At 34.6% G+C, this 22,687-nt stretch overlaps 2 protein-coding genes and 2 non-coding genes across 4 annotated transcripts in view; 1 reads left to right on the top strand and 3 right to left on the bottom strand.

Moving 5' to 3' along the window:
* Nucleotides 1–12,763, top strand: part of LOC115716091 (uncharacterized) — a 44,523-nt gene extending 31,760 nt beyond the window's left edge. The window contains exons 39-63 of the mRNA XM_030644804.2: nt 36–525; nt 944–1,107; nt 1,574–1,736; nt 1,861–2,130; nt 2,228–2,422; nt 3,151–3,193; nt 4,106–4,224; nt 4,307–5,263; nt 5,347–5,405; nt 5,527–5,875; nt 5,964–6,062; nt 6,133–6,288; nt 6,689–6,870; nt 6,962–7,483; nt 7,954–8,131; nt 8,239–8,375; nt 8,598–8,724; nt 8,869–9,090; nt 9,176–9,535; nt 9,952–10,110; nt 10,199–10,480; nt 10,925–11,137; nt 11,253–11,305; nt 11,479–11,587; nt 12,108–12,763. Of these exons, the coding sequence (XP_030500664.2) occupies nt 36–525; nt 944–1,107; nt 1,574–1,736; nt 1,861–2,130; nt 2,228–2,422; nt 3,151–3,193; nt 4,106–4,224; nt 4,307–5,263; nt 5,347–5,405; nt 5,527–5,875; nt 5,964–6,062; nt 6,133–6,288; nt 6,689–6,870; nt 6,962–7,483; nt 7,954–8,131; nt 8,239–8,375; nt 8,598–8,724; nt 8,869–9,090; nt 9,176–9,535; nt 9,952–10,110; nt 10,199–10,480; nt 10,925–11,137; nt 11,253–11,305; nt 11,479–11,587; nt 12,108–12,461 (5,962 nt within the window). The 3' untranslated portion in view covers nt 12,462–12,763. The remainder of the gene's footprint in view (nt 1–35; nt 526–943; nt 1,108–1,573; nt 1,737–1,860; nt 2,131–2,227; nt 2,423–3,150; nt 3,194–4,105; nt 4,225–4,306; nt 5,264–5,346; nt 5,406–5,526; nt 5,876–5,963; nt 6,063–6,132; nt 6,289–6,688; nt 6,871–6,961; nt 7,484–7,953; nt 8,132–8,238; nt 8,376–8,597; nt 8,725–8,868; nt 9,091–9,175; nt 9,536–9,951; nt 10,111–10,198; nt 10,481–10,924; nt 11,138–11,252; nt 11,306–11,478; nt 11,588–12,107) is intronic.
* Nucleotides 12,764–13,943: 1,180 nt separating this feature from the next.
* On the bottom strand, nt 13,944–14,139 carry LOC115718250 (U2 spliceosomal RNA). Its single transcript, XR_004011831.1, has one exon. It is a non-coding gene; the product is annotated as a U2 spliceosomal RNA (small nuclear RNA).
* A 1,230-nt stretch (nt 14,140–15,369) lies between these two features.
* LOC115718227 (U2 spliceosomal RNA) lies at nt 15,370–15,565 on the bottom strand. The gene has a single exon (XR_004011811.1). It is a non-coding gene; the product is annotated as a U2 spliceosomal RNA (small nuclear RNA).
* Nucleotides 15,566–16,227: 662 nt separating this feature from the next.
* LOC115716099 (pentatricopeptide repeat-containing protein At4g21065) lies at nt 16,228–19,926 on the bottom strand. Its single transcript, XM_061115932.1, is given in 3 exon segments — nt 16,228–16,989; nt 16,991–18,206; nt 19,643–19,926. Coding segments are annotated over 2 exon segments (1,833 nt in total). The 5' UTR covers nt 18,196–18,206; nt 19,643–19,926; the 3' UTR covers nt 16,228–16,361.
* Nucleotides 19,927–22,687: the final 2,761 nt, after the last annotated feature.

The raw sequence follows: 22,687 nt of genomic DNA, 5'->3' as shown, positions 1-22,687 counted from the left end.
ATAAAAATAAGTTACATTTACTCTTTTGAACTTAGGTATGAGCGTCCACGTAGCTGTATTGTTCTCCGTGATACTGAAGATGAAGTGCTTTTCAAAACTCCTCTAGGTTTCCAGCTTGTTGGGCAAATCAAGAAACAGAAAGGAATGGAAAGTATATCTTTCTGGTTACCTCAAGCTCCTCCTGGATTTGTTTCCTTGGGTTGTGTTGCATGTAAGGGAACCCCAAAGCTAAATGAGTTCAGCACATTGAGATGCATGCGCAGTGACTTGGTAACTGGGGATCAATTTTCAGAAGAGAGTCTCTGGGAATCATCTGATTCCAAGGTTGGAACAGGGACATTTAGTCTATGGGAAATTGGTAATGAGTTGAGGACCTTTATCGTGCGCAGTGGCTTCAAAAAACCTCCTAAAAGATATGCTTTAAAGCTTGCAGATACAGATATGCCTAGTGCTTCAGATGACACTGTAATTGATGCTGAAATTAGAACCTTTTCTGCTGCACTTTTTGATGACTATGGTGGCTTGGTAAGAATTCATATTCCAAAACATTTATGTGAAGTTTGTAGATAATTATATAAAAACACCTTTCTTTGGACATTTATTGACTGTTAGGGTTTTTGGCACAATTATCATTTTGTTAGTGATTGGACGAGCACCAATTTCTATTTTGTGCTTGAAACAAATATCTTAATAGAGAGGAATAAAGGGGCATGACAGTGTCCTAAGAGAGAGCAAAATTCTGCTGCTTAGAACCTTCTTCCTGTTTTATTGTAATTTTAACCATATGGTTTAAGTTTTTGTTTAGTTTTCTTGTTACTAGGTGGAGTATTCCTAGTGCTCAGCCTAATTCTTTATTTTTTTCCCCCTTTAAATAAAGTTTCTTGGTTTTTGAAGAAAATGACAGCAGCTCATTTCTTAATGATTTTATCCTGTAATTTGTCAGATGGTCCCATTGTTCAATGCGTCTTTAAGTGGAATAGGGTTCAGTTTACATGGAAGAAAGGACTATTTGAATTCTACTGTCAACTTCTCTTTGGCTGCTAGGTCCTACAATGACAAATATGAATCCTGGGAGCCTCTTGTTGAGCCAGTGGATGGATTTTTAAGGTAGTTTCTTTTCTTTATACATAGCTTGTATAACACATTTTAGCAAGATTTCATATTGCATGTGAACCAGTAAACGTCTCATTAACTTCATCCTCCACTACTTGCAGAGATTGTTGTTGCTCTATTTATATTTATTATATTTATCTGTTTCCCATTATATTTTTTTCTGGTGCATAATTAGGAACTTGCTTTATCTTTCTTAAATAATATATGCTTTGCTTTGTAATTTTCTTTGTGGTAGTTTCATTGTTCTAGATGTTAGTGTTGAGATTGTTTGATATGTAAAGCAACAAATGTTCATCACCTCTTGTCTTTTTGGAGCTCTGTACTTTCCAAAGAAAATGTATTGGAATAAAGAGGAACAGAGTTGTAAATTTAAACTGTCAAATTTAGTTTTCTAGTACTTGATTATACTTTTGTTTCTGCATTCTTTTTTACTTCTTTTGCTGATCTTTTTCATTTTCAGGTACCAATACGATCTCAGTGCTCCAGGTGCAGCTTCTCAGTTGCGTCTAACATCTACAAGGGATCTGAATTTGAACATTTCTGTATCCAATGCTAATATGATAATTCAAGCTTATTCTAGCTGGAACAATCTTAGTAATGTCCAAGCACATCATGCAACAACAGTAAGTCTTTTCTTTTTTGTTTGTTGACCTTATGCACTTTCTTAATTTTGTATTTTCATGTTGCTTATATTATTATAAATCTTTTAACATTTCTTTACTTCTTGGAAAATTTGATGATAAACAGGAGACCTTTTCTCCATCATCTGGTGGAAGATCTATTATTGACATTCATCACAAGAAAAACTACCACATTATCCCTAAAAACAAACTTGGACAGGACATTTTTATTAAAGCTACTGAATTAAGGGGTCTCACAAACATAATTAGAATGCCTTCTGGGGATATGAAACCTATTAAAGTTCCTGTTTCCAAGAACATGTTGGACTCACACTTGAAAGGCAAACTTTACAAGAAACTTAGGACAATGATTATAGTTACTATAGCTGATGCTGAGGTATTTCAGTGTGACTGAATTGTTCTTATTTCTTCCATGTCCGTTTACATTTTACCTTGTAACAATGTTTTTTCTTACTTTATCTAAACCAATACAGCTTCCAAGAAGTAGAGGGTTGACATCCCCACAATATACTGTAGCAATCCATCTCACACCGGACAGAAGTCTTCCTAGTGAATTAATGCTTCAGCAACAGAGTGCGCGCACTTGTGGAAGCAGCTCGGATTATATGTCATCTGAGATTGAAGTGGTCAAGTGGAATGAAGTATTCTTTTTCAAAGTTGATACTGCAGTACGTGACTTTAAATATTTGATTCATCTTGATTTTTTTTATACACTTCATTATCACGTCTTTTACCGCACCATTTTTTCATCCTGATCATTTCATCTCTTTGGATTCCATTTCATTTCTCTTTTTTGTGAATTACAGCTGCCGTAAATTTCTGCTTGTCAATTATGTTCTGTGAAATGGATTTTTGACCTTGCAGCTGTTTTAATATACTAATGCCAAAATGAATGAATAAGATACAAAACTAACAGCGATAATATAAGATAAGATTTGTAATGTGTTTTATATGTTACATGCAAAAATAATGTTCATGTGAATTTTTTAGTCCTTTGCCTGCCAATATCGAGTTTATGAGTACTTGTTTTGTTTCTTATATAAAATTAAAAACCAAAATATTGACTTTGTGATTGTTGGATTCTTCAATTTGATAATAATAGTTATTCAATCAGTGCTTAATCTTAATTTAAGAATCTGATTTTAGTGTATTTTCTAACTCTCACACTTTAAATGGTTGGTGGATTTTTTCCCCCTTCATAGTGCTTTCTTAGTTTTCTGATATGCCTTCCATCCATTATCATTTAGGAGATTCATAATGAGTTGGTACATTTGTTGTTTTAGCTTTTGCATTGGATGAAGCAGACTCCTTAAAACAATTATATATCCCTTGGCCTTTCTCTACTCTTCTTTTTCCTTTTTCCAGTGACCTAAAGTTGTTATTGTAACTTGTGCAGGAGCACTACACGGTGGAGTTAATTGTGACAGATATAGGAAAAGGTATTTTTTTACTTTGTTGCTTTCACTCAGTTCCTTTATTTAATTCTTTGTGTTATGGAAATGGGGTTTGTGAAGCACGTGCTCTTAGTTGTTGCAATTATAGATTCAAGTTTCAAGATTTTAAAATTGGATTAAGCTCAATAGAATTATGAATTCACATATTTCTTTTTCAATCGTAGGCAGTGATTGCTGTTTAAATTTTTGTTGTGTTTGGATTGGAAAAGTTGTTGCTTTGGAGTTGTTCAGTGTTGGGATTTTCTGGGTAAGGCTGTTGAGAAAAAATATCATCTCATATCATATGGTTGAGAATGATAACTCTCTATAATAGGGGATGAAAGTAAAGGTTTCTCCTCAGTCCTCTGTTTTGAGGGCTTTAAAAAAATTATTGCCCTTGCTGTTATTATGCTGGAGATTTGTATTTGGTCAATGTCTAGTTATTTATTTATTTATTTTTTTCAATTTTGTTTCCTCCAACCTCTGTCCTCGTGATTGTATTTGGTTTCTCTCTCCAATAAATTTGTCTTTCTTATACAAGAGAATCCAGAGTCTTCCATTGTGACAACAATGTAGTTTATAGGTTGATGCTTGAATTTTTTTTTTAATCTTTCGTGCCTATTCAAAATCATAGCTCTACTTACTGGGAGACTCAGGGAATAAATTATGGCTGTTAATTATTTGAAAGACCTGGATAGTGGTACCCTTAAGTATGAATAAAGGTACAAAGAAGAGTCAACTGGCAATACAAACAGGAGTTTATTTGGTACACACACTAATATATTTATATTGTAAGAGATGGGTTTTCTTATCTCTTGATTTTTTTTATTCACTAATGTCTTTCTCCTCAAGGTATTGAATTTGTCATTTGGTTTTGCATTTATTGATTTTGGGTCATAACTTATGCATTATGTACAGGTGTCCCTGTTGGATTCTTTTCAGCCCCTTTAAAGCAGATGGCAGTTGATGAGAACTCAGATTCATATGATCATTCAAATAGATGGAAGTGGGTTGAACTAACCTCAGAGGAAACAACGGTAAAGTTCTATCATCATACTTTATACGTGCTTCCATATTATAGCTTAAATGCTAAACCTAGCGTGGATGGTATTTCTGCAGAATGAGATTCAAGGGGAAGACAGTAAAGAGTCACGTGGTAGGGTGCGCTGTAGCGTACTTTTTTCACCAAGATCTGAAATTGAGAACGATGACCAATCTGCCATTAGCAATCAAAAATCCGGGTTTGTTCAGATAAGCCCAACCAGGGAAGGGCCTTGGACTACTGTTAGGCTGAACTATGCTGCTCCTGCTGCTTGCTGGCGATTAGGTAGTGATGTTGTTGCCAGTGAAGTAAGCATCAAGGATGGCAATAGATATGTTCATATTAGATCTCTGGTTTCAGTATGTAATGCTACAGAATTTGAACTTGAGTTATGCCTTGTTTCCCAAGCTTCTAGGGAAAACATGAAATCACCAAATGATGCAAGTGACCAAGAAGGTGTTCAAATTGACTTCAATGAAATTTGTATTGGGAGTTTGAGACCTGGAGATACTGTGCCCATTCCTCTCTCTGCTTTGAAACAAACAGGAGTATATGCATTACGATTAAGGCCGTGTAAACTTAGTAATCCAGTTGAATATTCTTGGAGCTCTCTGGTAGAGAGGGTTAATCAAATAGAAGATCCAAGTACTCCTTATCTACCACAAGGAATAAGTGTGTCGTCTCTTGTTGAGTCGGAGGAACTTTTATACTGTACTGAGATAAGTGGAACATCTTCAAGTAGCTCCCAAAAGATGTGGTTTTCTGTAATCATAAAAGCCACTGAGATCGCGAAAGACATTCGATCTGATCCTATCCAGGATTGGAATCTTGTTGTCAAGTCCCCACTATCTATCAGCAATTTTCTTCCCCTCATGGCAGAATATTCTGTTCTAGAGATGCAAAAAAATGGAAATTTTGTTGACTGCTCGAGGGGTGTTTTTGGTTCTGGAAAGACTGTGAATGTTCATAATGCTGACATAAGAAATCCTTTGTTCTTTTCACTACTTCCTAACAGAACATGGCTTCCTGTGCATGTGAGATTTTTATGCTAATCTACTTGTTTGCCTTGTGTTGATATAAGTTTCTTGAATTTGACTTGAACATTTTGATTACACAGGAAGCTGTTCCTTTGTCTCATACGAAAACAATTAGTTTGAGAAGCTCAGTAACTGGAAGGTTTCATACATCAACTTCATTAATTTTGAATCTTTCATGCTCTTTGTTTTCTTATGTGTAGTAATTAATAATTATTATTATTTCTTCTTGTTGATGTTCTTGTATTTTTTTTCCCCTCCAGGATTGTTCACATTATTCTTGAACAAAATTTTGATAGCGAGCAACTGCTGCATGCTAAGATTGTCAAAGTGTATGCTCCATATTGGCTTGATATTGCTCGATGCCCCTCACTCACATGTAGACTCATAGATATAACAGGAAAAAAACACACTCGGAAATTCAGTGTTCCATTTCGATCCAAAAAGAACAATGAGGTTGTCCAGGAGGAAATAACAGAAGAGGAGATGCATGAAGGCCATACAATGACATCAACTTTGAATTTTAAATTGTTGGGTATTGCAGTTTCCATAGCTGAATCTGGCAATGAGCAGTTTGGACCTATTAAAGATCTTTCTCCTCTTGGTGACATGGTATTTGTTAAATATATTATTATGGAGAAACTCATTACGCTAAAAAGAGAGTCTTTGATTTAAGATATTTTTTTTTTCCTGTCTCTAGGATGGAGCAGTGGATCTGTATGCTCTTAATGAAGAAGGAAACTGCATGCAGCTTTCCATTACCACAAAATCATCCCCCTTTCCATCGATACCTACAAAGGTAGCTCTACAAGTATAAAAAGAATTTAAAAATATTTACATAAGGTGTTTAATTCGTTGCTTGTTTTTAGGTAGTATCCATCCGGCCATTCATTACTTTCACCAACAGAGTTGGTCAAGACATATTGGTTAAGCTAAGCAGTCAAGATGAACCGAAAACTCTTCGTGCATCAGATTCAAGGGTCTCCTTTTTGTATCGGCAATCAGGTGGACCTGATAAACTCCAGGTTAGTGAAATGCTTCTTGATACAATAGACTGGTGTCATCGTTTTTATTTATATATTTAAATATGCAGCTCATCTTCTAGTGCATCTTCTTCTGAGAGAATTGTTAGTTGCTTTCCTCTATATAGTCAAATTACATAGTTTTTCTTTTTCTTTTGAACAATCAAATTACATAGTTGAAAATAAGATAATGCCAAAATCAATTTATCAGTTATTAGTCAACGTACTAGATAGTTGTTAATCCCGACAAAAAAAAAACATAGAAAGTTGAAAATAGGATAGTTCATTGTTTATTTTAATTGATTTACTAGATTTTTAGTGTGGCTTTTAGCTAAGTTTTTTTTTCTTACGTTAATTAATTCGTACAGCTGAATGCTGAAGAATCTCTTTATTCAATCTGTAGGTGCAATTGGACGGTACCAATTGGTCATTTCCTGTTGAAATTGTAAAGGAGGACACAATTTTTCTTACTTTAAGGAGACGTGATGGTTCTAGAATATTTTTGAGGACAGAAATCCGGGGCTATGAAGAAGGTTCACGCTTCATTATTGTATTTCGTCTGGGGTCAACTGATGGTCCTATCAGGTACTTTTAAATTAGAGTAGTTATTTGTATTGTAGTTGTGATTTTATGTGGATGCTGGTTGTGTCTAACGTTGAGAACTTTACTTGAGCAGAATTGAGAATAGATCAAGAAATCAAGCAATCAGTATTCGCCAGTCTGGTTTTGATGAAGATACTTGGGTACACTTACAACCTCTTTCAACAACAAATTTTTCTTGGGAGGATCCATATGGCCAACAGTTTGTTGATGCTAAGGTCAACAGTGGGTCTATTGTTGATGTTTGGAAACTTGATCTGGAGAGCGTTGGATTACATGCTGCAGAGAATGACGAATTAGGATTGCGATTCCATGTTGTAGAAATAGCTGATACAAAGGTGATTTGGTTCACTGATAAGAGGGATTCAGGGTCAATTTCATGTGAAGAAATAAGACTATTGGCACTTGCTAGAAAATGGGAACATTCGTATACACAGACCAATGTACAAAACAATACTTCTCCTATTGAAATCATTATTGAGCTGGGGGTTATAGGGATTTCGATAATAGACCATAAACCAAAAGAGCTCTCTTACATCTACTTGGAGAGAGTTTTCATATCTTATTTGACTGGCTATGATGGTGGGACAACAAGCAGGTAAGGCATCACCTTGTAGTCAACAAATTTATTTGTTTTCATTTTTTTTTGCATTATGATTGTTTTTTTTTTTTGGTGGTTGACAAAAGTTTCGTTATGGAAGAGGGTAACCTTTTTCACTTTTTATAATTGGCTGCTGCTAATGAGTCAAGTATTATTATCCATTTGTTTCTTGGTCGCCTTAGGTGGGATGACTTATTGTGCCGGTTTTCCTTTTCTATAATAAAGAATATATCCTCTGTTAATTTTTTAACCTTTTCATTTCATTATTAGAAGTTTTTTCTTCTTATTAAAAAGTAATATTTATTCACATATAAAGCCAGTATTACTTCTTATTAAAAAGTAACCTTTTCACTTCAAATCAACATTATTTCCACTTTTTTTCTTTTTTTTTTTTCTCAATTTTGTATTATTGTTATTTGAATGACGCATTAACTGTACAAGTTTTGCATGTGTTTCATGTCTTCCAGATTCAAGCTCATACTAGGCCACTTGCAGCTGGACAACCAGCTTCCTCTGACTTTGATGCCTGTCTTATTGGCACCAGAAGCCCTCTCTGGTACTCACAATCCAGTTTTCAAGATGACTGTTACAATGCGCAATGAGAATACTGATGGCATCCAGGTCTACCCATATGTGTACATACGGGTAATGTTTTGTTCAAATTTTTAGTTTGCAGTTTAGGGCAATAAAATAAAAGGTAACTATTAAATCATACAGTTAAAATATTTATAAAAGTTGTGTTGATGTCATAGGTTAACGACAGGACTTGGAGGTTTAATATTCATGAACCAATAATTTGGGCTTTGGTGGATTTTTATAACAATCTCCATTTAGACCGCCTTCCCAAGAGCTCCAGTGTCATAGAAGTTGATCCAGAAATACATATTGGGTATGTTCCTTTTATAGAAGAGCTGAAGTTTTGCAAAAGAATTTTGTGGTTTCGTAAAAAAAATTCCCAAAAAGAAAATAAAATGAAGTTCGAATCCATCCATGCTATGCAGTGAACTAGTTATGCAAATAACATGTATTTTACTATTATATTTCTAACTAGTAAAAATTATACTTTTTTCCCTAAATGATTTTATGTTGGTATTTTTCACGATCTTTCCAGATTAATAGATATTTCAGAAGTAAGAATGAAGTTGTCACTGGAGACTGCGCCAGCTATGAGACCTCACGGGATGTTAGGGGTGTGGAGCCCTATTTTATCGGCTGTTGGAAATGCATTCAAGATTCAAGTAGGCTTTTGATTTATTTTTCTTCATTTTTTGCTTCATTTGATGTGATTATCATGTTACAGGAGTCTGCTCCATTTTATTTCAAGGGCTTGAAATTAATAAAAGGTTACCACTACTAATGACATTCTGATCCTTCTATTTCAGGTGCATCTGAGAAGGGTTATGCATAAAGACAGATTTATGCGGAGAAGCTCTATAAGTTCTGCTATTGGAAACCGAATTTTTAGGGATCTGATCCATAATCCTTTACATTTGCTATTTTCAGTAGATGTACTTGGTATGACGAGCTCAACATTAGCTTCCCTTAGTAAAGGGTTTGCAGAACTCTCTACTGATGGACAATTTATGCAGTTACGTTCGAAGCAAGTAAGTTTTCTTAATCTCATTGAAAGTATAATCAATGAACTAACTTTGATATACTTTGAAAATAACTAACTTTAAGATGGTTTAGGTGTGGTCGAGGAAAATTACTGGAGTGGGTGATGGCATTATTCAAGGAACGGAGGCTTTTGCACAAGGTGTTGCTTTTGGGGTATCTGGAGTGGTAAAGAGGCCCATGGAAAGTGCAAGGGAGAATGGTATATTAGGACTTGCGCATGGGCTTGGTCAAGCTTTCATAGGGTTTTTTACTCAACCTGTGAGTGGGGCTTTAGATTTCTTCTCGTTGACTGTTGATGGGATTGGGGCTAGTTGTTCAAAATGCTTGGAAGCTTTGAATAGCAAGACCACATTTGATAGAGTCAGAAATCCCAGGGCTATCCATTCAGATAATATTCTAAGGGAATACTGTGAGAAAGAAGCTCTTGGCCAGGTACCTGTTCATGATATTATGCATTGTTAAGTATAAATTTGATTTAGAAAAATAAGTGTACATAAATAAAAGAGGAGGGAGCTGGAATCAAACTAAGAGAGTCGAAAATATATAGGCGGTCTAAGACAAGTGGCCTCTTTCTCTTTTTCAAAAGAAAAACAAAAAAAAAAACTCTAAGAGAGCTGAAAATGGATTGTGCTTTCCACTTAACTTATATCATAGTTGCATTTAATAGCTGCACTGAGAATGTTTATATAGTTATATAGTATACTTGTTTAAAAGAACTATTGCCCTGGTACCATTATAAGCATAATTTTTAATGTTGGATTATATCAATTCCTCTCCTTCTCTATCTATCTATTTCTCTCTTCTTTCTTTTAAAAATAGAAAAAAAAAAATGTTTCCTTGTTCTGTAGATGGTACTCTACTTAGCAGAAGCAAGCCGGCACTTTGGCTGTACTGAAATTTTCAAAGAGCCCTCAAAATTTGCCTTGTCTGATTATTATGAAGAACATTTTGTTGTCCCTCACAAGAAGATTGTCTTAGTGACCAACAAACGAGTTATGCTGCTTCAGGTTTGAGACTAAACCATGAATGTGATCACTTATTGTACCGAGGTTTATTTGTTTGACAATCACTCTTATTTCTTGTATCTTATTCTAGTGTCAAGCTCCAGACAAAATGGATAAGAAACCTTGCAAAATTATTTGGGACGTGCCTTGGGAAGGACTTATGGCTTTGGAATTGGCGAAAGCTGGCTTCAATATTCCATCACATTTGATCCTCCATCTTAAAAATTTTGAGAGATCAGAAAGTTTTGTCAGAGTTATTAAGTGTAGTGCTGAGGAATCAGGTAGTAACGAACCACAAGCTATTAGGATCTGCTCACTTGTACGTAAGATGTGGAAGACTCACCAATCTGACATGAAAAGTCTAGTTTTAAAGGTAACCGTTTCTTTCTTTTTTTTTTTTTTTTTTCTTTTAAATGAGAAACGATCGACTTTTATTAATAGTAAATCTTATAACCAAAGGAACTGCTAAGGAATATATCTAAAGCTAGACTCACACAGCCACAACTTACAAAACTGACTCATGTTCATAAACCGAAGGGTTTCACCTAGTCCTAGATGTGCTCCGGGCTCCGGCTGCGGCCCATTCTTTCTTTATCTAAAAATCATATTTTTCCTCTCCTGCCAAATGTTGGTTGACTCGGACTCTTGCATAGAAAACACCGTGAAAGGAAAACCACTTGGAAAGAACTTTAGTTCTGAATATTATCCATCGTATATACTTTATTCAATGCTACCAGCCACCTGAAACTTTGATTGCATAATTGCTAATTCCCTACAAAGATAAAACTCTAGCTCATATTCACATTTCTCCTTTCAGGTTCCGGCAAGCCAGAGACTAGTGCACTTTGCTTGGAATGAAGCTGATGGAAGAGAACTGCGGACATCAAAGTCTGTAATTAGGTCGAGAGAGCTGTTGTCAGACAGGTCTGCATCTGATGAGAAAAGATTTGTTAAACATGTTATCAATTTCACAGAGATTTGGAGAAGTGAACAAGAATCAAAAAGTCGATGCACATTGTCTAAAAAACAGGTTCTTTAATTACTTCCGATCAAGTACATGATAAGGAAAGAAAGTATGTTTGGTGTCTCACAGGGGACACTTCCATTTTTCTATAGTAATAACTGACATATTACCTTAATTTTAGGTCCCAGAAGATGGTAGAATGTGTAGCATTTGGAGGCCAATTTGTCCAGACGGGTAATTGCACAATTAGTACTTTTTTATTAGTTTATTTTCTTCAATAATGTGGTTCTGCTCTTTCTTGCTTCTGTTCTGTGTTTAGCAAAAGCTTTCTCAGTTAAGACAATTTCACTAGTTTTATCCCTATCTAATTACTTCTAGTACTGAAACGTTGTCTGTTTTACTTTCAGATATGTCTCAATTGGGGATATTGCTCGTATTGGCACCCATCCTCCAAATGTGGCTGCTGTGTATTCTAATGTCGACAGATTGTTCGCTCCTCCAGTGGGATACGACCTGGTAAGAATATATAAAATATATATATTAAATGTGTGTATAATCAAACATCCGTAATAGATTTATGTATTACTCAAGTGTATATTATGGTGGTCAGGTCTCTACTAATCCACAATGTATATTTTCACATACATGAATATATTTGCACATTGGAACACATATTTTTCTATTTGAATTGTGAATCAACACCCCTTTAGGATTATGTTTCAGCACAGCTATTTCCCACAAAATATCACATCCTTGCTTGTTAGATTTATTTTGTCCGCATCACATTACTATATAGTTTTATAGAAGTCATCTTTAACTTACTGTTGAAGTTTATCTAGTGCAGGTATAAAAATTGCATTAATTTCTCTTTTCCATTATTCTCATTATTCACCATTTTCATTCATCAGACTATAACTCTATCTTAGTGAATTTGATAAAATCTAGAACACCTAGAAGGTGGTTGCCATGAAAATTTCATATAAATCATAGTTCCTAGTTTATCATAGATTGGAAATTAAACACTATCAACGAACAGGTATGGCGGAACTGCTTGGAAGATTACGTGGCACCACTATCGATATGGTTGCCTCGTGCACCAGAGGGATATGTATCTCCTGGATGCATTGCTGTCGCATGTTTTGAAGAGCCGGAACCTAATGCAGTGTACTGCGTGGCTGAATCACTTACTGAGGATACCGAATTCGAAGAGCAGAAGGTTTGGTCAGCTCCAGATTCTTATCCATGGGCATGCCACATATATCAAGTCAAAAGTGATGCTCTTCACTTTGTTGCTCTAAGGCAAAGCAAGGAAGAATGTGATTGGAGACCTACAAGGGTTCTTGATGACCATCACTCCATTCTACAATCTTCTAGTTCTAACTCTCAGTGAAACCAAAAATTGCTGTTAAAGTCCTTACTTTTTTTTTTTAAATTTTGTAAGCAGGCCCTTATTTGTTTTGATTGTTTTGTTGTACAGTGTATAGTATCTCTTTCTTGACTCTTTTATCTTTTTTCATAGACGTTTACTTATTTTTGAACCTCAAGGTGGCTTATGCGTTGTTATACAAGCCAGATTAAATTGCACTAGTTTATTCAGATTTTTTTTTTCTTTCTCATTACTACTTATACACGAAGAACTGTATAGAGTACAGACTTGAAATGAGTAAAATTGAAATTGTTTTGGTTGCAAAATGTGTAGTTTTTTTTTTCTTTATCAATTTCTGACTTTATGATTTATTTCAGTTACAATAAGTCAAGTAAGGGGGGTTCTTATATTATTTCATAATGAAGCAAACACTAGTACATAGTACATATACAGCTCTTAAAACTCTTTTATGTTCCCAACATAAATACAAAAGCCAATTTATAGTATTTTGCAAGTCTTTCATTGGTGATAGTCTTGTTTATTTGGTTCAAACTAAACTAAATACATTTAGTCACCAGTAAGTGAACATGAAAAAAGATCTCCATTGTCTTGAACAGTACTAAATCAAATACAGAAACTGAACCATGAATTATCAAAGAGACATTGCACATTGGACTGAATCATAAATTGTCTATATACATAATTAATGTACTGAAGTTAGTGCTATGGAGATAATAAAAGTAACCAATCAAATATAAATATTATATTAAAAAGGACTACCTTGAACTTTTTTTTCAATAAAGAAGAATCATTCTCCAGATGCATCATCTCGTACATGATTTAGCTATGATTATATTAAATGATTTCTGTTTCAGGTTAGATTTGAGTAATGTAACCTGAAATATGGGTTAAACAGAAATCTGGGTTGTAACCTTGCCATTCATAGTGAAACTTTAAGAAAGGCTCATAAGAACACTGCATCATAAACCAAGTACTTTTTTTTAAACACAAATTCATAGTAAAACTGGTACAGACCTTTTTTCATACTTTTAGGGTGTAATCACTTGCCATCATCATATGAGGATTTAACCAAATGATGAGCCATGCTCCATTGTGAACATAAAATGATAAATTTATTAGTTATGATTTGAACTGAAATAGCCAGAGAAGCTCATTTCTCCAATATGTATATGTTTCTCTCAACTTAACTGAAAAAACAGCTAAAATTTACTCTAAATGTAATATTCCCTGTGACATTAAATTTCAAGCTTCAACCAAGTTAGCCCAAAATCTCAAGTTAGAAACTGAAAATCTCTTAGAGCTTGATGATTACTGAAAAATGAAAGAGAATTTTATAGCTTGTTTGTTAGTTATAAACATGCCATACCAAACTTGAATTCTGTAAAAATGAGCTTTTCAGTCTATTCAGAACCCTCTACAAAACCAAAAAACAAATCACATATTTAATTTAATGTTTCCCAAAGGTAAAAGATTAGACTAAAGTTGGAGGGGTGCGCCAAGCCCATGCAGTAGTGCAAAACATAGGCGACACTTAAGAGCCCCAATAGCAAGCTAATGTGGTGGACTCTTCCCCTTAAAAAATTAATTTAATATCGTATGAGCCATTGGCCCACATATCAGATATTAAACTGATAAGAACAGATACTACACTTGATCTTAGCCAAAAGGCCGAGAAAGGTATGATTTGTTTGGTCAAAGGCGTAGACCTTTATAAGTCATTAATGTGCTGCTATTGCAGCTTGTAACCCATGTGGGAGTACTGAGACTAACCATTTAACAGCTATATCATTTTTGCATTATAATCTTAACTACATCTTAATCTTGCAAGTAAATAACATCCTTAATTCTCAACTCATATGTCAAGTAAACGTGACAATTTTAATTTTATACCCCATACAATCTTGAAGCATCTTGAGATTGAGAGTTATAGAGGTCCAATATTCTCAAACTGGGTTAGACAAATGCATTCTCTCAAATATAGACAGAGAAGCATCACACTTTTCCTCTGTTTGGTTGTTTAGAAAGGTTAAAAATTGAAAATATGTTGCTGTGGAAACAATGGTCATTTGTTATTCCTCAAGAATGTCTAAACCTTAATGTTGGGAAACCTTGTTTGTTATCTACCTACCATACTTACAGCATCTCACTTTCTGTGATTGTGAAGAAATGAAGGTTTTGCAACTGTCCTCATGTAGTGTTGGAGTCACCTCTATAGATATGGGAAACAATCAAAAGAGCCTTAGTATATGGGATCTGCATAGACTCTCAGCTAACATATCTATAGAAGTGACTAACATTTTCTAAAACAAATATGCCTACAAGGATGACTAGATTGGCCTAAGATTCAACTCATGTCAGAAGTGAGATTGGATTATATTCACCCACATTTTCTTGTTTTGACATTTTACCTGGCAATGTATGATTCAGTTTTAAACCTTGCCATTCATATTGAAACTTTGCTGAAGCCTTTCACTTCCAGAAGTGCACTTAAGAAAGGCTCATAGTCATACATAACAAAATGTATCACTTACATAACCATGAGGATTTAACCAAATGACAAGCATTAGTTAATTGTGTAATGTAATGACCTATTAATTATGATTAGGGAAAGGTGATAAATGGGAAGTAAATCTCAAGTGGATGTGCCAGAGACTCAGTTATAAAAAGCAAACTTGATGATATATTTAAAACCATTTTCAGCAGTAAAAATATCTTAAAGCTTGATGATTACTGAAAGTTGAAAGAAAGAAAGAAAGATAGAAATAATAATAAGAAAATATAGCTCAAACCAGAAGAATTTTATAGCTGTTTTGTTAGCTGTAAATCATAATTGTTTGATTAGAATGTGGAATTAGTGGGTATTGAATGCAAAAAAAAAAAATAAAAAATTAAAAAATTAAAACTAAAGTTGGAGGGGTGCGCCAAGTCCATGCAATAGTGCAAAGCATAGGCGACACTTAAGAGCCCCATTAGCAAGCTAATGTGGTGAACTCTTCCCCTTAAAATATTAATTTAATATCGTGTGAGCCATTGGCCCACATATCAGATATTAAACTGATAAGAACAGATACTACACTTGATCTTAGCCAAAAGGCCGAGAAAGGTATGATTTGTATGGTCAAAGGCCTAGAGCTTTATAAGTCATTTATGTGCTGCTATTGCATCTTGTAACCCATGTGGGAGTATTAAGACTAACCATTTATGAGCTATATAACATCCTTCTCAACTCATATCTCAAGTAAAAGTGACAATTTTAATGATGATAGGGACATATTAAGATATTTGGACTTATCTTTTACTGAAATAAAGGAGCTACAATTTTCAGAATTCAAGAGCAGATTCCTCCTTATTTTTCTACAAGACCTCTAGCCTAACCACTCTTTCAAATTCAAAATAGACAACAGTAATTTGAAAGAATCAGCTTAATGAATTCATCACTAGAGGTCTTGTAGAAAAATAAGGAGGAATCTGCTCTTGAATTCTGAAAATTCCAGCTGAGAAGAGTCGTCTGTTTTCTTTCAAATTACTGTTGTCTATTTTCTTTCCTCTGTTTTCTCTCTGTATCCAAACTAATTGCTTATACATTCCTCTATACATTATATTGAATTTGCATTTTAGAGAAATTTAATGATTCTTGTTCATCACTTTGCTCATTTTTATTTCTCATTTTATTTACATTCTTGTTTAGTTTTTAATATAGTTCAAATCATCACTTTTTATTTGTTTTGCCCAAATTATGTAGTATTGATTTTTACATAATTAATCCCTATGTAGATGATACTCATTTATTACTTATTTGACGATTGTATACACTTGGAAGTTAATTATTGACAACAATTTTCTTGCAAAAAATAATAATAATAATAATAATAATAATGCAATGTTAAACAAATATTTGGTTTCTTACCAGTAATCACCACAAGAGCAATGACCATCCTCAAAATGGTGAAACCTATGCATGTCTCTTACAATGATAATCCTATTAACAATTCTTGAGATGATCTTAATGGCATTATGGCAATCCCCACATATCCTCAAATTTTTAGTCACACGAATTGGGGTACCTGGAGGAGTGTTGATGAGGCCAAAAGCAATGGCTAGTTTTTCACTATGGTAAAGAAGAGCTTCCTCTTTTGCTTCCTCTTCAATGTCATGAAGAACAAAGTCTGTCAATGGTACATACCCCAACCGTTTCATTGGACCAACTAGTTCGTCGAGAAGATCATAGATTTTATCTGACTGAGGATGAGACCTGTCTCTCACCCCAAACTTATGAACAACATTGTTAAACTCAATTAAACTCAAGCCTTGAACTTTGTTGGTTCCTCTTCGAACCATCATCCTTCTTACTCTTTCAACCTCTTTCCATCTTGATTTATTTGCGTAGATGTTGGACCAGAACATGATAACCGCATGAAAGGGGTCGAGTTCAAATATGCGGTCCGCTATTCGTTACGCTAAATCTAGATTACCATAGATTCTGCAAGCACCAAGCAAAGAACCCCAAATGCTAGCATCGGCTTCTACGGCATGTTACGTATCGGCTCCTGCAGCCGGATAGTTGCCCTGAACGGCTGAGAAGATCAACCATGCACGCGTAATTGTTGAGCTGTGGTGAAATCCCGAAATCCTTTGCCATTGACTCGAAACATTTCTTGCCTTGTTCTAGTAATCCTGAGTGGCTGCAAGATGAGAGAATACAGGTGAAGGTCACATGATTTGGTTTCACTTTTGCTCTTAACATGTCATTGAAAACATCAAGTGACTTTCTTCCTTGCCCGTGAATTCCATAACTAGCAATCATAGCACTCCAACAAACAACATCTTTACCTGGTGTGTCATCAAACAACCTGCGAGCCAATTCTAAACTCCCACACTTGGTATACATATCCATAACAGCAGTTGCAACAAGAATATCATACTCAAATCCAGTTTGGATAACATAACTATGAAGCCATTCACCTTTTCTCAAAGCTCCTAAATTGCCACAAGCTAAAAGAACACTCAAAATACTTACCCGGTTGGATTGAACACCTGAAGCTCGCATCAAATCGAAGAACACCATTGTCTCGCTGTTACAACCATTGTGGGCATACCCAGAAATCATTGATGTCCAACAGACCACATCTCTCACAGACATTTTATCAAACACCAACCGTGCAGCTTCAGTGTGGCCACATTTAGCGTACATATCAAGCAAAGCAGCAGTAACGAACACATCATGGCTGCATCCACAGCACACCAAATGCTGATGAACCAACCTACCCACATTCAAATCAGACAATCCAGCACAACATTTAAGAGCAAAAGGGAAAGTAAACTTGTCAGGCTTCAGACCCTTTTGCATCATTTCCCTATAAAGTCCCAAACTTTGGCCAAAGAAACCATGAGTGGCATAACCCCTTATCAAAATATTCCATAAGTAACTACTTGGGTTACTCAAAAATTCAAAAGCAAACTTTGCAGCATCAACCCTTTCAAACGAAACATACAAAGCAGCAATTTTAGTCCATAAACTGGTGTGGTAAAGCCCATAGGAGAATATCTTGGCATGGAGTTTCCTAAGAGTGGTTAGGCTAGTACATCTCTGCAACTCATCAGAAGCAATGAGTAATGTAACATCATTTATGGGTTGTTTTGGAGAGCTTGAGGAAATAAATATCCGTTGAAGTTTTGAGTTTGAAAAACAGTGAATATTAAGAACCAAATTAGTTCTTAGACCAAATATGGGTCTCATTCAAGTTGCATCTGTAAAAGAAAAAAAAAAACTCAAAAACTGAAGGAATTATTCATACTCGAATGAATACTCAAGAAACTAGAGTGAAGTAAATACGGTTAAACTGTAAATTGAAGAAGAAGAGAAGAATTAGAGAGACTGTAGGTCCAATCAAGAAGCGAAAATTTTACACTCGAGAGAAAGACTCCTGTAAATTGATTTTTTTAATTTTTTTTTGAATTTTTGCAAAATTTTTAATTAATACAATACAATACAATGTGAGCCAAACATTGTATAATTTAACACAACACTAATACAATTCAATGCCAAACACAGTATTGTATTAAAATTATACAATCCAATCCAATACAATACAACCCAATACATTACAATACAATACAATACGGCGTACCAAACGACCCCATGATGTTATTTTAACAATTAATTCCCACCCAACAAGGTATCAACCAAAACAAAATTACATTACTTAAATGGGAAAAAAGAAAAAAAAAACATCTGTTTCTTCAATCTTAAGTTTCTCTTCTATTTTTTTTTACGACAAAATGTGGCAGTAGTAGTAGTAAATGATATTAATAATCATGTGTGCTGTAAATAACTAGTCCTAAAGGTAAGATGAAAGGGAGAGATTAATTGTCATAAGAGATTAACTAAAGGGTGTTGAAGACAATCTCTCCCCTTTACAGGTAACAACAGCTCTTCTCTGTTTTTTCATTGTTATTTTATTTTAAGTTAGAAACAGTCACAATTGAATACATTTCAAAATGGGCAATTTACACTTAGCTCTGGGCTGATCTAATTATCACAATAATGGCATATGGTAATGGTAGGTACTTGAAATCATAATGTTGATTTTTATGCAGAAATTAGAGTGTTGTCAAATGAGGGATAGAGATGAGGCTCTTAGTCGTTTAGAAGAAAGTAGAATGGTTTTAATAGTCTTAGTGAATTGATATCAAGGAAAGACATCACCAGATGTGTTGAGAGAATTGAATACATGTTTCGGCAATGCTGTTATTCAAAACTTAATAAGAAATGGTGAAAAGGAGGAGGGGGAGCCTAACATTTTGCAAAACAAAAGGTGGATATGGCCAAAAGCTTTAGGAAATATTGTTCTCAAACTTCTAATCTTCTCAGCAACCGCAAGCATATCATATAAGGTCACTAGTTGTAATCGAAATCAAACCAAGCATTCCAAATATATTTTTATTATGTTGTAACCAAACTGAATCAAATAAAATAAAATAAAGATAAAAACCTAAACATTCAACTATACAAGGATTTGTGAACCAGATCGAATCCTTACTCAAGCCCAAAACATTTAAACACAATATAGAAATAGATAGATCTGATCCAAAAAATACTTAAACACAGGGAAATTAAACACAAAAATAAGAACAAAATCGATCAGATACCATTATATGATACTTATGTAGAGAGAGATACATACCAGACGAATACAAATAGGGATAGATCTGAAGCACTTGCGCCAAATCGGAGAAGATGACTGAAATTCCGGCCAAATCGGCCGGAGAAGATGACTGGAACCAGTGAGACTATGGCAGTGGTGAGAGAGAGAGAGTTTGGGTTAATAATACAATACAGCCTTATACATCACTTTTATTCCGTATATAATAATACAGAATAGGTTTTATTAAAAATTAAGGATGTAATATTTATTACAATTCAAGGTCCCACCCAAACATTGTAGTATTATAATTTAATACAATACATGGCCCTTATACAGGGCTCCAAACGAGGCCTTATAAGTCATTAATATGCTGCTATTGTAGCTTGTAACCCATGTGGGAGTATTGAGACTAACCATTTAACAGCTATATCATTTTTTTTTAATTGTAATCTTACAGACTAGCTATGAGTCAACAAACTACATTCCTAATTTTGCCAATAAACAGCATCCTTTTCAAAACATATTTCAAGTAAAAGTGGCAATTTCCTTAATTTTAAAACATCATATACATTCACCTTTATCTATGGTTTATCAGAATGATTTGTTTATTTATAAATTAATTACCTATCTACTATTAAATCTTACATTTTAAATGAAGAACTTATATATCTACTTGATACTCTATGGTTTGAGGTATTACTTATGACTGTCTCACCAACTGCAACTGCAACTGCAAGTGGTGTATAGTTGAGTGTTCCTATGGTAATTGATTGAGAAGGCCACAGGCAATGACAAGAAGACTGAGATGATTGCCACCCAAGTACTAACTGCAATCCAAACCGGCGATGAGTACTCCATATCGCCCTAAGTTAAAAGGTCCTGTGACAAAGGATTTTCATGCTAGAGTTACCCTGAAGAAGATAGATAAAGCATAAGCAATGTACTATGTAGAGTCCTAGCTATGGACACCATTGCATTATATGCCACCATATGCTTTCAAGAGACTGCTGCAACCCAAAACAAATGATGATAATAATTAGAACATCCTAGCTTCTAAATTATGTTATCACTATTCATAAACAGATTGTACTTTTAATAAGTTTCCATTCTCTCTTCTTCTTATTCAAAGGATTCTGCTTTCTATTCCTTAACCCTTTGGAGTAAGAATAAAACTTTTATTTTTCTATGATAAATTAGTTTGTGCTTTATATGGAGTTCATGTTTGTACTTATAACACTATCTATACAATTATACTTTCTTTCTGAACTCTCAACTTGCTTCACATCAGATAAAAAAAAATGAACAATATACAGTAGGAAGGACACAGGAATAGGAATAGAAATGACTAGTGAGAATAGGAATAGAAATGACTAGTGAGAATAGGAATAAGAATGAAATAAAATAAAATTCAAAATGCATTAAAAAAATTTATAAAATAATTATTAATTTTTTTCTCATCTTGCATTGGAATGGTCTTTCACTTCATTTCAAAATGGAATACTTATTCCACTAAAATGGTTAAAAGGTCATTCTATTGAATTGACATTCAAATACTTTAAAATGCAACCAAAGGAAGAAGTGGAATGAAAATTGATTCATTTTCATTGAAATGACCTCTTCTAGATGCTTTATGAAGATCGGTTTAAGCAAGGCTTACAATATTGTTGTCTGGTTGTTTGTTTCTGATCTTCTTAATGGTCTTTGTTTCCCCACTATATTCATTAATTGGATTTTAGTTTGTTTGTAGTGCACTTCCTATACCCTGATGTTGAATGGAAGATTTCATGGGGAGTTCAAAGGTGAAAAAAGTCTTCGTCAAGGGATCCTATCACGCCCTTACTATTTGTACTGATTATGGATTATCTTACCAGATTATTGCGTCAAGCTTCTTCTAAAAAGGGTTTTGGTTTCCACCCTATGTGCAAGATGCTATTGATTGTTTTTGTGCCACTACTGGTTTAGCTGTTAACAAATCCAAATTTCATATTTATTTTGGTGGTATTTATCATGATAGTAAGCTTCATCTCAAGAACATTGTTCAGATGGAGGAAGGTACCTTTCCTTTGACATACCTTGGTGTAAATTTGAGACCTATTAAGTGGAGAGCAATTAATTGTGGAGGGATTATTGAAAAGATTTAGAAGACACTCCATAATTGGACTAGTAGAAATCTTTCGTTTGCTGGCAGAGCTCAACTCATTCATTTGATTTTGTTGGGAATAAGAAACTACTAGATGGGCATATTTATCCTTCCTCATAAGATGACAACTAAGATTGACAAACTTTGTAGAAATTACCTTTGGGTTGTTAAAGGAAATCGTAGTAAAGTTCATCTTGCTTCTTGGGAGCATGTTTTGGCTTATCCAAAAAGTATGGTGGTCTTGGATTTAGAGAAGGAAGGAAGTTGAATATGGCTCTCATTGCTAAGTACATTTGGGCTCTCTTAACGAAACAAGACTGTCTTGGGTGAGATGGATTAATGATATCTACTTGAAGGATCAGGAGTTTTGGTGTCTTACTCTCAAAAGTGACTTTAGCTGGTATTTTAGAAAGCTGCTTAAGCTGAGGAATTCCTTGGATCATCATTCCTTGATGGAGGCTGAGAGACAAGGGCGATTTAAAGTAAAACATTTCTACCTTTCTCTTCTTGCTTGAGATAGAGTGTCATATTTCTGCCTGGCACAAACTTAGTGTTCCCAAGCACCACTTTATTGTTTGGCAAGCGATTAACAATCATCTGCTCACAAGGGACCCTCTTGGAAGATTCATGAGCTTAGACTCTCGCTGCTGCCCGATTTGTGTAACCTCTGATGAGACTCATCAGCATGTTATTTTTGATTGTGTTTACACAAAAATGGTGATTAAGGATGTGCAAAATTGGTTTGGTCAATTCGTTTGGCCAGAGAAAATTGAGGCTTGGATAACCTGGTGTAAGAAACCGATCAAAGGCCTTGTGGCTGCTGTTTTGAACACTATAGTAGCTGCTATTATATATTGCATTTGGTGTAATAAAAATAGATGTATCTTTGAATTTGTTTGTAGTCTGCTAAGGTGCTAAGTAATCAGATCAAGTTGATTGCCAAG

This window comes from Cannabis sativa, chromosome 5 (assembly GCF_029168945.1).
Source record: "Cannabis sativa cultivar Pink pepper isolate KNU-18-1 chromosome 5, ASM2916894v1, whole genome shotgun sequence".
In the NCBI taxonomy this organism is placed as follows: Eukaryota; Viridiplantae; Streptophyta; class Magnoliopsida; order Rosales; family Cannabaceae; genus Cannabis; species Cannabis sativa.
The sequence above is the reverse complement of the archived record's forward strand: the minus strand, read 5'-3'. Positions and strand labels throughout refer to the sequence as shown.